This window comes from Lates calcarifer, linkage group LG6, assembly GCF_001640805.2.
Source record: "Lates calcarifer isolate ASB-BC8 linkage group LG6, TLL_Latcal_v3, whole genome shotgun sequence".
NCBI lineage: Eukaryota > Metazoa > Chordata > Actinopteri > Centropomidae > Lates > Lates calcarifer.
Genome location: NC_066838.1, coordinates 11104956 through 11118374, shown reverse-complemented (window position 1 = coordinate 11118374; position 13419 = coordinate 11104956). Strand labels below are relative to the sequence as shown.

Here is a 13419-nt window from a genome sequence, read left to right as displayed (position 1 = left end):
ATGAACAGCAAAAACGAGTAGATTTTTTATCATGGCTAAGAAAAACTGAAGTAGTATTTACAGTACAATGTTAAATCAAGGGTGGGACCTTTCGATAGAAACTCTTTAAAAGGCATTTTCTTTTATGTGGGTTAGGAAGGAGGAGACAAAGCTGTTTTTTTCCATTATTAACCAGGATGAGTCATCATAATTTCAGAATCAACCAAAACCTGTTTTATGTACATACTTTGGACTTTGCTGACAGCAGTCAGGAACTGAAGCCAGGGCTATGTATCACTGCATTATGGTTCACAGCCATAAAGTTGTTCATTTCCTCTTTCTATAACCATTAAATGTTAGTTACACACCACCTTTATTCAAAATAAAACTGCAGTCGAAAACAGGAATACCCAGTGACCTTTGAAAGTTTAGACCTTTTAGTTTTTTTGTGTCACTTTGTAAATTCCACATTCTTGACATGGAGCCATGTTTACAGTATATGGGCAATATGCACAAATGGTCAGGAGGCACTTTGCATGCCACTGCGGAAGAAACTGCCAGGCAAATAAGGGGTTTGTCTTATAAAGTATTCATTGTCACCTGGTAACGGCTGTCGTTTATCATTTCACACGAAATTACAATGAAAACCGATAGCTTATCAGAGGGAGGGAAGGAGAAAGAGAGTGCTCCGAGGGAGAGAGGCAAAGAAAGTATACTGCACAGCGGTGACATAGAGAGGATTCCTGTTTTGTGAGAGAAGTGAAAGAGGTATTCGCTTCAAGCTAAAGTATTGGATTGGCTTTAATATTTTCGTCAAATATTTATATTGTATCCAGCTTGAACTGTACTTAATATAGTTGTGTCCCTTTATGTATGACATTCAGTAATGATTTAATAGTTTGGTGACTTGGCTTACATGATTGTCAAAATATCCTTTCACTTACTGTAGCTGTACTTTATATAACACAATAATAAAATGTCAGTGTTTAAAAAGGAGCTTTTACAGGCAGTCACACTGTATTTGACTTGAATAATTCTTCTAAAAGCTTCAAATACTTGCACAATAAAAGTATAATATGTTTTAATAAACGTGTAATCTTTTCCTCCCCAAAACCTTTTTTTCAAAGTGTTGAGCTACCCTCATTTGAATAGAGGCAGTGGAGGCTCCACCCCAAGAGAGTTGAAAGGCTAGAAGACCACAAAGATGGAAAAGGCCAGCCCACTGAGGGAGGGAGAAAAAAAACTGCTCCGGTTCCTCTGCCATAATTTCCTATCAGCCTATTCAGACAACATCACCAACAGCTTGGTCTGTGCGTGTGTGTGTGTATGGGAGCAGAGCAGAGAGTGAGAGAGACAGAGGCAGCGCACGAGAGGCAGAGAGAGCGAGCGGCACAGAGAGAGAGAGAGAGCAGGGAAGGGGGAGGCTACATTTTCTTTCACCTACCCCCCGTCAAACCACAGGAAGGAGGGGCCAGACCCTAAGCTGCCAATCAAATCCGCTCGTGGCAGCCGGCATTATCTCAGCAACAAACTATTGACAGATTACATGTCAAGGAGTTTAGTGCATGATTGAAGGAAGCCTTTTTTTATCTAGTTACTTTTCCGCTTTATTTCCCCCTCCACCAACCAACATTCAAATGACTTTCTAACAGAGTTGAGTAATATTATGAAAGTTACATGTCTGAGAGGATTTAACTTCGACTTCCCTGAATATGGTGAGTACTCTTCTTCTTCTCTGTCTTTGCCAGATATGTTTTATTAGCTGACAGTTTAAGGTGTGCCTTTATCTCTGACTAAATATACAGAGAGGGGAAGTTGTTCATGATTAAACTATGTGCCAGTGCGTATGTATACCCAAGTGTTGCGACACCCTTATTTATAGCTCTTTGACAGTGCCCAAAGGTGACTGCAATATCAAATATGATTGCCCATTTCTCTAGCACACGACTCATGACGCTGTGTTACACGCAGTACACATGTGAAGAAAGTTCACAAAGCCAGTTTCATTTTCTCTTGTCAGAGTATATTTCTCTACTAGGACATGAATCAGGCTTGTTTTTTTAAAAAAATTTCTTCATCTGTGTTTTTCCTGTTTGTTTAGTCCCTTTATTTAATTACATGTTTTTTTAAAAAACCCAGCATTTGGTACTGTAGACATACAAGTATTGGTTTTACCCACAGAGGCGCTGACAATACCATTAGGGCACATTGAATGGCCTAAGGGTTTGTTGCCAAGGGGACAAAGCAAACAAACTGTTGTGTTGCTTATGTTGTCACACATGTAAAGGGAACAGGAGCAGTGCTAACACCTTTCGAGGTACTTCTAATTAATGTCCTTACGGTACACAGGTGTATGTTACATTAAAAAGGGAACGTTCTGATAAATCAAATGTATCGCATGTCAGGTGAAATTATAACAACAACAACAAAAAAAAACTGTATTTATATGAAATATTCAGTAACATTGTTGTCAGTAATCAATGTTTTTCTGCAAATGCACCTGTGGGGCTGATTTTATTAGACCTGTAACTGTCAGGTTAACAACAGTCGTACTGTGCCTACTTTTGGGAGGATAAACTTGTCCAGTTGTAACTGGATTACACCTCATACTTAGAAGTGTCACTCTCCTCACCACTTGTATGAAGGTTTTTGTGTGCGTGTTAAAATAGGTCATATTTTCCGATCACATTTAGTTCTGTTTTGTGTGTGTGTGTGTGTGTGTCCTCTGTGTACGCGTGTGTTTTGTGTTTGCATGCATTGAGTAGTGTCTTCCCTCTCTACATGTGTTTATGTATTAATAGTCCCTGTGTATTTCATTATTTAAACCATAATTACCAACTTTTTTAGAGACATTATGGGTTCCTTTTGACTTTGATAAATCTTGTTTTCCCTATTTTTGAAACGCTTTATTTTGAACTCGTGTAGTACATAAATGTTTAGTAAACGTTGTTTGGATATTTCTGAGCAGGCTGTTATTTTTAATATGATATAGATGATGTAGTGTTTTAAATTATAGAAATGATCCTCAAAAAATATTTATACACAGAATGATTCTATATTATAGTCTTTTCATATTTTTAGAAAAAAAAATCTGTAATTCAAACTTCATTCAAGCAGGCTTTGCTTCAGGCTGTTATTTTTAATACGTTTATTTGCCAGTTACTTACTGTCTCTGTATCTTATTTGAATCCCCTTAACAATTATTTGTTTTCTCTAGCTGTCTAATCTTGCCGTTCAGCACTCCTGACACCACATAGGCTTTTCTGCTCTTTAACTTGTATATGGCAGTATTAATGAAAAATAAATCAAATTTGAAGATGATGTTTCTTATTGAATAAAACTCTGAGAGACTGTATAGTAGACCACTATGACCACAGGGTTTCACAAACACACAGGAGAGGCAGACATGAGGGCTCAGTCATTTTGTCTGGTTATTTAAGGTGTCATGCATTATGGTTTAAAATAACAACAAACAAGTACAACTGTTATCGTGACACACCCTAATTTCAAACTTTTCGTCAGCTTGGAAAATGTTTTTCTACCCTCTTATGAGTCATAATGTTGATTGCCTTCTCCCTCACTGAGTTGTCTCATTAACCCTTTGTGGCCCTCTCCATCTTTTACGGCCTTCCACAAAACCAGAATGAAATGAGGGAGAAAAACAAGCCCAGGTCTGAAGGCCCTCAATAACCTTTTATCACAATTTAGCAATAACCTGAATCAATTTGATGTCTTAAGCAATAAAATATGCTGTTGCACTCCTATTTCTGCTGCTCCTTGGATGACAGTAAATTTACATTTTTTAATTAAACTAGCCGGAATTTTTATTAGGGGGCTGGGCTATGCTAATGGGAATGTTGTGTACAGCAGATTAACAGAGTTTTGAAATAAATTTAACAGGGAGACATTTGGAGGAAAAAAAATGCGAGTCATTGTCTTTAACCTCTTTCATGCCGATTTCTCCTGGGGGATCCTTGTGTTCTAAGGAGCCTTGTCAGGGAAGAGTGCTTCTCAGCAACGAGGTGATTAGTATCGCCTTGTCAACCGAGGAAAAACACTCACATTCTCAAGATTTATTTATTGTTCAAATGCCAACATGTATGATTTTTAGTTATCACTTACATATACATTTGAATTTGGTGACACAGTTTCCATCACTCTCTTTGAATTAGTTTGAATTAAGTGTTGAAAAAAATTGCCTCAATTCATGTTTCATTTAGCTTTTTTAAAATGTCAAAAATAGAGAAATGTTATTTCAACATTTATTTCATATTTAAAACAGAACCTCAACAGTGGATCCTTTCTTCTAATTTCCCTGATAATTTGTTTAATTTCCTTTCTTTCTCAAAATTTAGTTTTCTTATTTTACATGTACATCGGAGCTGAACAATTTTAAAAAGTGCCAAATACAGTAGTTAATGGCAGTGTATATGTTTGTGTAGTTTTATGGTGCGCTCTCAGTATTTGATTGATGTTACGCGAGGCTGTGTGTGTTATGCCTGGTTTTAGCAGAGTGGCAGGGGGAGAGAAGGGGGGAATATAGACAGCAGACAAGGGGAGGGAGGTGTGTGTGTGTGCACGTGCGTGGGTGTGCGTGCGTGTGTGTGTGTGTGTGTGTGTGTGTGTGTTGGGGGTGGTGGGGGTTAGACAGAAAGAGAGGGACAGCTGAGTCCTGATTGAGCATGTGCCCAGTCATCAGACACAAGCCACCCAACACCATAATTACCTTAACCCCCGTCTTTTAATACCCAAATCACACCAACTGCCCTTTTTTTTTTTTTTTTTTTTTTTTTACCGGCAGAAAAGAGGAAACATCAGAGATCAAACGATCAAATAAACTCCAGATGCACGTGGGCTGCCATGCATCTTGCCGCAGTAGCCAAAGTGTTCAGGGCTACTTGATATGGGCCAGGAGTGAGGCAAGTGGCATCACCACCCCCTTTCTTCACTCCTGTGCACTCATGCAGTGGCCAGCACCTAATTAAAACCTCAAAGCTCCCCGTCACCAATCTGGAGTAATGGCCTAATTAATACTCGGTGAAGAAATATTCCAGAATGATAAACAGGTTGCACCTTGGGTCTTCATTGCCTTTATTATCTAAAATATAACAAGCCAAGTTTTTATTATCTCAGATAATACATGTTTGTTAAACTACTGTGGTAAAAACAAAGCAAATGGAAAAGGTAAAATATCCTTTGTGATTATACTATCTTGAAAACGATGGCAATGGATTACTAATTATATCAGTAATTAGAAAGCATTTTTTAAATTCATTATATTTCTGGGGAAAAAAATCTTTTTTTTCCATATTTCTCTCTCATTTTGTCTTAGCGTAACCGTTCGAAAAGAAACCGTGCTTTTAATCTCAGAGCTGAATATGCAGTGTCATGTATTCTTGTGTGCAGAGTGAAGGGAGAGAAGCTTCCAGCAACTTTTTTTTCCCGACTCTTATTTCCTAATCTTGCGTATGAAATTATAATTTCATGCAAAGTAAGGGAGAGGAATAATCTCTAGTCGTTGATATGCCATATAAGAGGGGAAAAGGGGAAAATGAAGAGGTAATTAGCAGAGTGGAAAACTTTGGCGCGTTTGTCTGAAAGCATGGTCTCCACTGGCCATGAATGAATTTGCATGCTTTGCTTATCGAAGCGCACTTATTAGGCCAGCTGAAAGAGAGATTAAGCCGGCACAAAATGTGGTGACTAATCCTTTTAAATGTGGCAGGGGGTCTTTAAGGTGTGAACCAGCCCGTACTTAGGTTAGTGACTATGGAATGTGACAGACCACTACTTTTTATGCAACTGCGACTGTATAAAAGGAAGCAGCAGATGCGGGGTTAACTATTTAATGACAAGGACAGTGATTGACATGGGTAATAAATTGATAGTTTATCTCCTGACCCTCTTATCTCTGGAACAAACACAGCAGGTGGGGTCAGGCTGAGGTAAAATGATGACGGAAACACTTTGTGTGGTCCAACACCAGTGCCTTTCCTTTGTTTTTTTTAAATTAATTGATCATTGTTGATAAGTTTAGTTAATCATACATGTAAGGTTAAAAAAAAACCCTAAAAGATGAGAAGAGTAGGTGTTGAAAGAAATCTGTCTTCTCACTTTACCACTTCTTTTTGGTGTTGAGCACATCTCTCAGTTTCAGTTCTCTGTCACCTTTTCTTTGACAGGAATTCAGTGCCTGCTTTACTGTCTCTGGCTTTACTCTTGATATGAAGAAAGAAAGAAAACACACACTCACTCACACACACACACACACACACACACAAACAAACATGGAATCTCTTTTTTTTCTGTCACCTTCACTGTGAGCAGGGAAATGTTTGCTCTGCCGAGTTACAGAGCCAATACCCCTGTCCTCGTTCCGTAATTGACTGCAAACAGGAACGTAGTGACGTTTAAACACTGCCCTCCTCTCTCTTCTGTGTCACACACACACTTCTTCCACACGGTCTACAACCCGACACCCCTCAACTTCAGATCCCCCCTTCTGCCGTGTGTGTTTTTTTTTTTCATGTGACTTTCTATTCACTTGGGTCAGTAGCAGGCAGCACCAGCAATAATTACTGTCTGTACATGATAAATCTGAAGCCCAGCTGTTCGTTTCTGTCACTGCCAACAGAGACAGAAAGAGAGGGAGAAAGATAGAGAAGAGAGGGGAGAGGGGGGGAGCGAGGGGAACAGTCCAGGAGTTTGCAGTTTGCCGGATTTCTTTCTTTCTTTCTTTCTTTTTTTTTTTTTACTTGGTAACTTGATAGGATTACATGGTTCTAGAGCCCACACCTGTTAAGAGGCTGTTAGCAGAACAGTTGGCAGTCCCATAGCCACAGCTTAGCCTTTTTCTTCTCTCTCTGCTGTCCATTCTGCGTTCCCCCTTTTGGGGATTTTACCCTGTATGTATGTATGATGAGAGTTTGTTTCTCTGGGGCTCCTGCCTCAGTCGGGGAGTGAGGGGGGTAGAGCTCTCCTTGTGACACGCGAGCGGTGTGGGTGTGTGTGTGTGTGTGTGTGTGTGTTAGAGTGCATATCCTTTGTGTGTGTGTGCGTGTGTGAGGCTGGGTCGGCTGACATCTCTTTTTCCCTCCCTCTCCTGAGACACGTTGTCTGCCATCAGTTGTGCTTCCCTCTCTCTCCGACCTCAGTCACACCGGAGCCTAACCCCCCCACCCCTCTCAACCCCAACCGGAACAATGTATATACAAGTAACACGACAGCAAACAAAGGAAGAATTCACGTTGGTTTGGTTTTTTTATAAGGGTGGGGGACAGGTGTTGGCAGAGTTGTAAAATGCCCAAATACAGGTTAAACCAGACGATTTAAATGATTATGGGTTAGGTTGAGAACATTTGTGCATATGTTAGGAGTGCCAAAGCCCTGCTGTCAATTAGAAATACTTTTGGAAGGAGTGGAGAAATGAGTAATACATAAAATTTGTTGCTTGTTTTTTCTTGTTCGCTTATTATTAAAGTGGAAAACAGCCCTGACTGAATATTGTCTTTGACATAGGAAATACAGTTTGTTGGGGGGAATCGGTGACAGTCATCATACCTAGAAAATTGCATTACAGTAGGTTGTTTTGTGCCCTGGTGCAACGTGTCTCACTGCCTTATTTGGCATTGAGCAGCAACCCAGCTCTTCGGCTTCGTCACTTTCTATGGGCCCTCAGCACCTGTTCCCCCTATTGTGCCGGAATTTTCTATATTTGGCAAGAAGTTGGACTCCCTCAATCTGTGTGTAGGTCACTGCTTCTAATAGTGTGAGAGATAAACTAAATATTCTCCATGATTATTTTTCTTTTTCTTCTGCTTGTTGCTCAGTTGTTCAAAAGACAATATTAGAAAACATGATTCAACTTGGGAAGACTACGAAACATTTCTCACCGGGGCATCTAAATGTCATGGTGTCCCTCGCATGTTATTGACATGTTGCATTGCCAGGAGTGCAAATTATTTTCCTTCTGAAGCACAGGAGAAATAAAAAAAGAGCAAAGTTAATAGATGTCTCAGGCTAACTTTTAATTGTCCTGATATGTAATCACTAAATGACAATAAAAAAAGGAGCAGGGCCACTTTAAAAGCTTTATCTCTCCTGCTCTGTGCCCAAAGTGTCATGTCCATAACAGCACCACCTGATCTACAGAGTAAAATAACCGCTAAGGCTTATTGTTTGGACAATATTGGAGCCCCCCCACCCACCCGCCCACCCTCCGCACACACACCCCACCCTCCCGCTCCCCCTGCTGCTTCTCTCCCCCTCTCCCTTGATTCATTTCACCCACTGTCCTCGGCTGCTGGAAAATGGCGTTAATTTTTTTATTACCTGTTTGACTCTCCAGCCTTATTACTGTAGCCCCTTAATGTTCTCTGTAACCGTGGAAACCAGATGAATAAATGTCCGCCAAAGAAAATGAGATGATTAAACAGGTCACCCTTGCAAAACAAATTCGCTTGGTCGAGCGCAATTTGTGTACCAAGCGGCTGTCTTAACAGTTTGCTAACAAGGGGATTGTTTGCCAGACTAACTGACAGAGAAGGGAGGGGGAAAATGAAGATATCTGGGGAAAAGGATATGATTGAAGAGATAATATTTTAGATCACTCTGCTATTTGTCTCATCTCTTTATTCTTCGTAATAATGTGGTGTTTGTGTGAGATTTAAAGTTCCACCTCTCTTTATGTCGTATTCCTTGAATAAAAACAGAGATGTAGATACTTGAGAAATGCTCTTCTCCACTGTACTGTATATTTAACCAGCATCTACAAGTAGCATTCAAGTTTAAAGCAGCCATCCATATTATTGTCAGAGGCATTTGGTCTGTGATCATCAGCAAGTGCAGTAGCAAATAGAATTTCCCTCATTTATGTGGCAACCAATCATTACTGCTAATTGTCCTTGAGGCCATCTGTATAGGATGGCTCGTCCTCTATTGGTGTTGGAACGGTACTGGTCATGGATTTACAAGTCCAATAATAATGCTTAACTCCTCCATAGTCAGCGCAAAACAGGTCATATTCACAACTGCAGTAATAAATATGAGGGAGGTTTGTTTTTTCTTTCCTCAAATTAAACAGTAGCCTGAACAGCATCCTGGTTTCAAAGTGTCACTAAGTTTCGTTCCCATGATGCCCCCGCCCTTCACTTCCTTGTCCAAGTGTAATGTTCTCATACTGTATGACTTGTTTTAGGCAAAGCGCAACTGACAACCATATGAAACGTCTGGTGTTTTCATCTGGGAAAATAAGAGACTAGGTCGGGCAGATTTAGCCATGTAACGATAGGGCAAACACGCAGACTTGGATTAGAATCAGGCCTGTGTTGCCATTCTGACCACAAATCATAAATGTCGGGGACACGGCGGTGGTGTTGTTTATGGAAGGATGCCACGCTGCGCCACTCAAGGGTGTTGCCTGTTTGCATTGATGCACCACCACCACTTACCGCCTCTTGCTTTAAAACAACTTCCGCATCCCACTCAGCCCCAGCCATTTTGTCCCGTCACCAAAGCAGATCCCAAATGTTCACCACAGCTTTAGCCTCAGCTTTAAAAGAAGCAAGGGGGGGGGGTTGTTGCTCAAAGCAGGGCTGTGGCTTCTTTTAGTCATTTGTGGGACAGAAGATGGCGAGCTGGAGTTTTTCCACTGGTAGAGGGGGTATTTCATCCCAATACAGGGACACTATAGCTCAAAACTGAAAAGCACTTATGCATTATTGATGTTTTAATTTGTGCAAATGCCCAAGTCTTTGTTAAGTGATTATAGTGCTAGGGAGATAACAGGGGAGGTACTTCTCTATGAAACAAGAGCTTGCTTGCTGGCCGCACTGGGAAGCCATTGGACTAAATCTAACAAGTCCACGCTTCTACTCAGCTCTGTCAAGAGTGAGGGAGAAAGGCAGGGGGGTTGGCGGTGGGGGGGTTGAGTGGGAGGGAGTGAAGAGAGTTGACTCAAAAATATCAACGTGTCTAAGATAAGCAAAAATTCAGCCGTTGATCTTTTGTCCTTATTTCAGCTACACCTCTCCGGTTTATGATGTTGGGTTTATAGGTCTTTTACATCCCTTATCAAAAATTATTTGATGTAAATACAATGGAACTGACCTGAAAAGCCCCATGTGTAAATACTCCTCGTGGCACACTAACAACTGACCTTGGGAGAAGAATCCAAAGTTATAATGCTTGCAAAACAAGCCAATAAAATAATACCCCATTGAACGCAGGGAGTTTGGGTAAATATAAAAGAGAAGGGAAGAGAGGCAGTTTTCTTTCCGTGCAATCATTAACTCAGAACAAAGGTTATCATGGATGACATTTTTTTAAACTCTGTAATTTATGTAATTGCCTGCCACAGCTACCTAGTCAGATAAACAATGACGGAAGGAAAGGTTAAAACCCTCCGCATAGAAAACAAACATGCGTGTATATGCAGAGCATGAGCTGAGCTAAAAAGATTTTGTGTCATATCCTAGTTGATCCAATCTCCATCTACATCTCAGATCATTGTCACCAGTGCATAGAAACCTGTGTTTCCTCTGTTGTGATGGTTGTCCAAACTGGGCCTCAGTCTCTCTGCTCCCACACCTGCAGCTGTTCACACAGCCTGCCTTCCTTCAGCACTTAATGCATGTATAACCTGTAAATTATGCTGTATTCATTTAGCTCAGACTGCATTAATGTGGGCTCTATCAATGTCAACCTGTGAGATAAGTGTCTTAATTTTGGCTTTGGTTTGGGTATTAGTCATTCTCTTTTGTTCATTGGCTTTATTCTTGCTTTATTCTTTGGGAAAATCTGCTTGAGTGTGGAACCAGGCTTTGCCTTCTGCTTTGAGGTCCCTGGTGGAGGTAAAACACGAGAGCATGCGTGTGCACAAAAGCACAGATGTGCACACACGCACACACACATTAACACTCAGACACATACAGACAGACACACACACAGTAGGCTCTCAGGCTTCCCCAAGCATTTACTGCTTTATTAAGCTGTCTCATGAACCCACTAGCAGAACATGAGAATACAGGAAAAAAAGAAAAGCCCATATTACTTAGATGATTTGATGTCATTTGTGGACTACAAAACGCTAGGCTTTATTGTGTGTGCAGGGAGAAAGAGCGAGAGCAGGGGAAAAAAAAGAAGTTGGCTTAGAAATTCAGAATTTCAATTAGCGTACGTAATCTGAACCTGCCGGCTTTGATAGAGGTTTTTTTTTTTTTGACTAAGAATACAGCAGCACTTGTAAAACATTAATTAAGCAGACTTGTTTTTTTAAAGGATGGAGTAAAGTGTGCTTTATGCAGTCCTTTTCACTGAACAAAAGGCAGTTACCTCACACAGAGGACCGCTTCACCCAAACCATTTGGAAAAAAAGGGCAATTTGAATTGGAGAAAAATACAAAAGACAAAAAAGACAAGCTATTGAGAGTAATGTTCTAAAGGAGATGATATCATATGAGAGCACAGCCTTTTGCTGAAGAATAGAAATGTATCCCTGCCTCAGTGAAACCTAAGCTTGGCACAGGAAAACGAGCCCCTATTTTAATGACTTTCTGCCTGACAGATGACTTTAGACTGCCTTTTGGATCACATTGCTCTGACTTTGTCTCTTACATCATCAAACCATTGATTATTAATAGTTTATATTAATTGTTAATTGATTGGTAATATGAGTTATTATGGCAACATCCTCTTAAATCTAAAAAAAGACGACTGTTAGGTCTGTTTTGTAAAACTAAAAAGTCGTGAAACGTATCTGCTTTTTTTCCGCTGTGACAGTTTGTGGCAAAGCAATGGTATGTCTGTTTGTGCTGTGTGGGGGCCTGAGCCCTTTTGAAATTTCTACTCTTTTCTGGTTAGTGTTGCTACATGATACTGCAAGCTGAAATGCATGCTCTAAACAACACTGGCTAGCATTAATGGGGATTACAACTCATTCACATGCTTTGGTTTTATTTTCCATGAATGTATCAAGACAAAAAAAAGGCAATGCAGTTTATTCTCAATAGATCATTTACCAAGTTCAGAATGACTAAGGTATAACAAAGCATGCTAAAGGTGATTTTTTTTTCCCACCTATTATAAAACATAAGAGGGTTTACAGCTTCTACCTCTTGGAATGTATAATAGAAAAAGAACAGAAAAGGATAAAGTCCCTGCCCCACATTTGCACATGGTGATGTATATGCATTTTCCACAGACTATTGTAAATCCTCTTGCAGTGGGTGATGAGTACACATACAGATGATACATTAAAACTGCCATAACTCGCACACCCAGCAAAGCTAAAAATCAATTGGAATGGATAGTTAAGCTGGCCCCTAAAAATCAATGAGCAATTCATGTCCTTGATCACAGAGTGTCATTCCTCTCAATGTTAGAGGCTGATGAGGGCTGAGCATACACACATATATACTCACATTCAGCACAAATACACAGGAAACTTACAGGCACATTTACTGAGCTGATACAATAAGCCTGGAGTAAATGTAACACACAGCTCAAGGACACATTTATTTTAACAGACCTGGATTTTAAATAACTTCAATTGATCTCTTTAAAACAGGTTTCCAGTGTATAGTGTTGACCATTTCACTTGAAGTTTTAGTTCTTAATACTGAATGGACATGCATAAAATTTCTAAATGTCTGTCTAAATTTATACAGTGTTACATGAGGTTAGGGTGTTTTATTAGGGCCAGCTGGTGAATGCAACTTCGTTGTCAATCTATCGAAAATAGCAGGGTGTCAAATTTCAAAGCTCATGTTGTTGTTTTTAAACCATGCAAAATGTTGCAATCCAACGACATTGTACACCAAGCCTGGCAAATAGAGATGACCTTATAGCCATTACATGGTGGGGGCACAGATGCACTCAAATACACCCACACATACACACACACACACACACACACACACACACAGTGGGCTTTCATGTAGGAAAAGGAGAAAGGCATTAACGTTAGCCAAATGAAGAGGATGAAAATTCTGTGTTTCAAAATAGAAATTTTGCCCTTATTAATGCCATTAGTGTAACAGTCATAATGGATCAAATCAACGGATGACCGAAGCAACTCCTCTGTCTCTGCGCTATGACGGGATCATGTCGGGAACAATTTGGGCATTTTGTGTTGATGAGTGAAGTTTCGAGTGCTGTATTATCCTGCAAACCACCCCTAAATTGTGCCTATAGTTCCACTCTTTATCTATTTCTCTGTTTACTTCTTTTTCTGTTTCTCTTCTCTTCTTTTCCCCAGCTCTTTGTGCACATTTTATTTCCTTTTTTTTTTTTTGAGCATGTCTGAACATTCATTTGCTATTGCCACCCTTCATTTGGCCCAGCTATCAGCAGAAGTGACCCTTTCATTGGGAACTACTGTATTTTTAACCCAGATTTAGATAATGGCACTCTGACAGTCATTTTTGCTCCTGGGCTATGTGC

The 13419-nt window shown here is 40.1% G+C and overlaps 1 protein-coding gene across 1 annotated transcript in view; it reads left to right on the top strand.

The window, feature by feature from the left end:
- Positions 1–1236: 1236 nt before the first annotated feature.
- The window catches only part of casz1 (castor zinc finger 1), a 79636-nt gene continuing 67453 nt past the window's right edge, over positions 1237–13419 (top strand). The window contains exon 1 of the mRNA XM_018665905.2: positions 1237–1694. Within this exon, the coding sequence (XP_018521421.1) occupies positions 1646–1694 (49 nt within the window). The 5' untranslated portion in view covers positions 1237–1645. The remainder of the gene's footprint in view (positions 1695–13419) is intronic.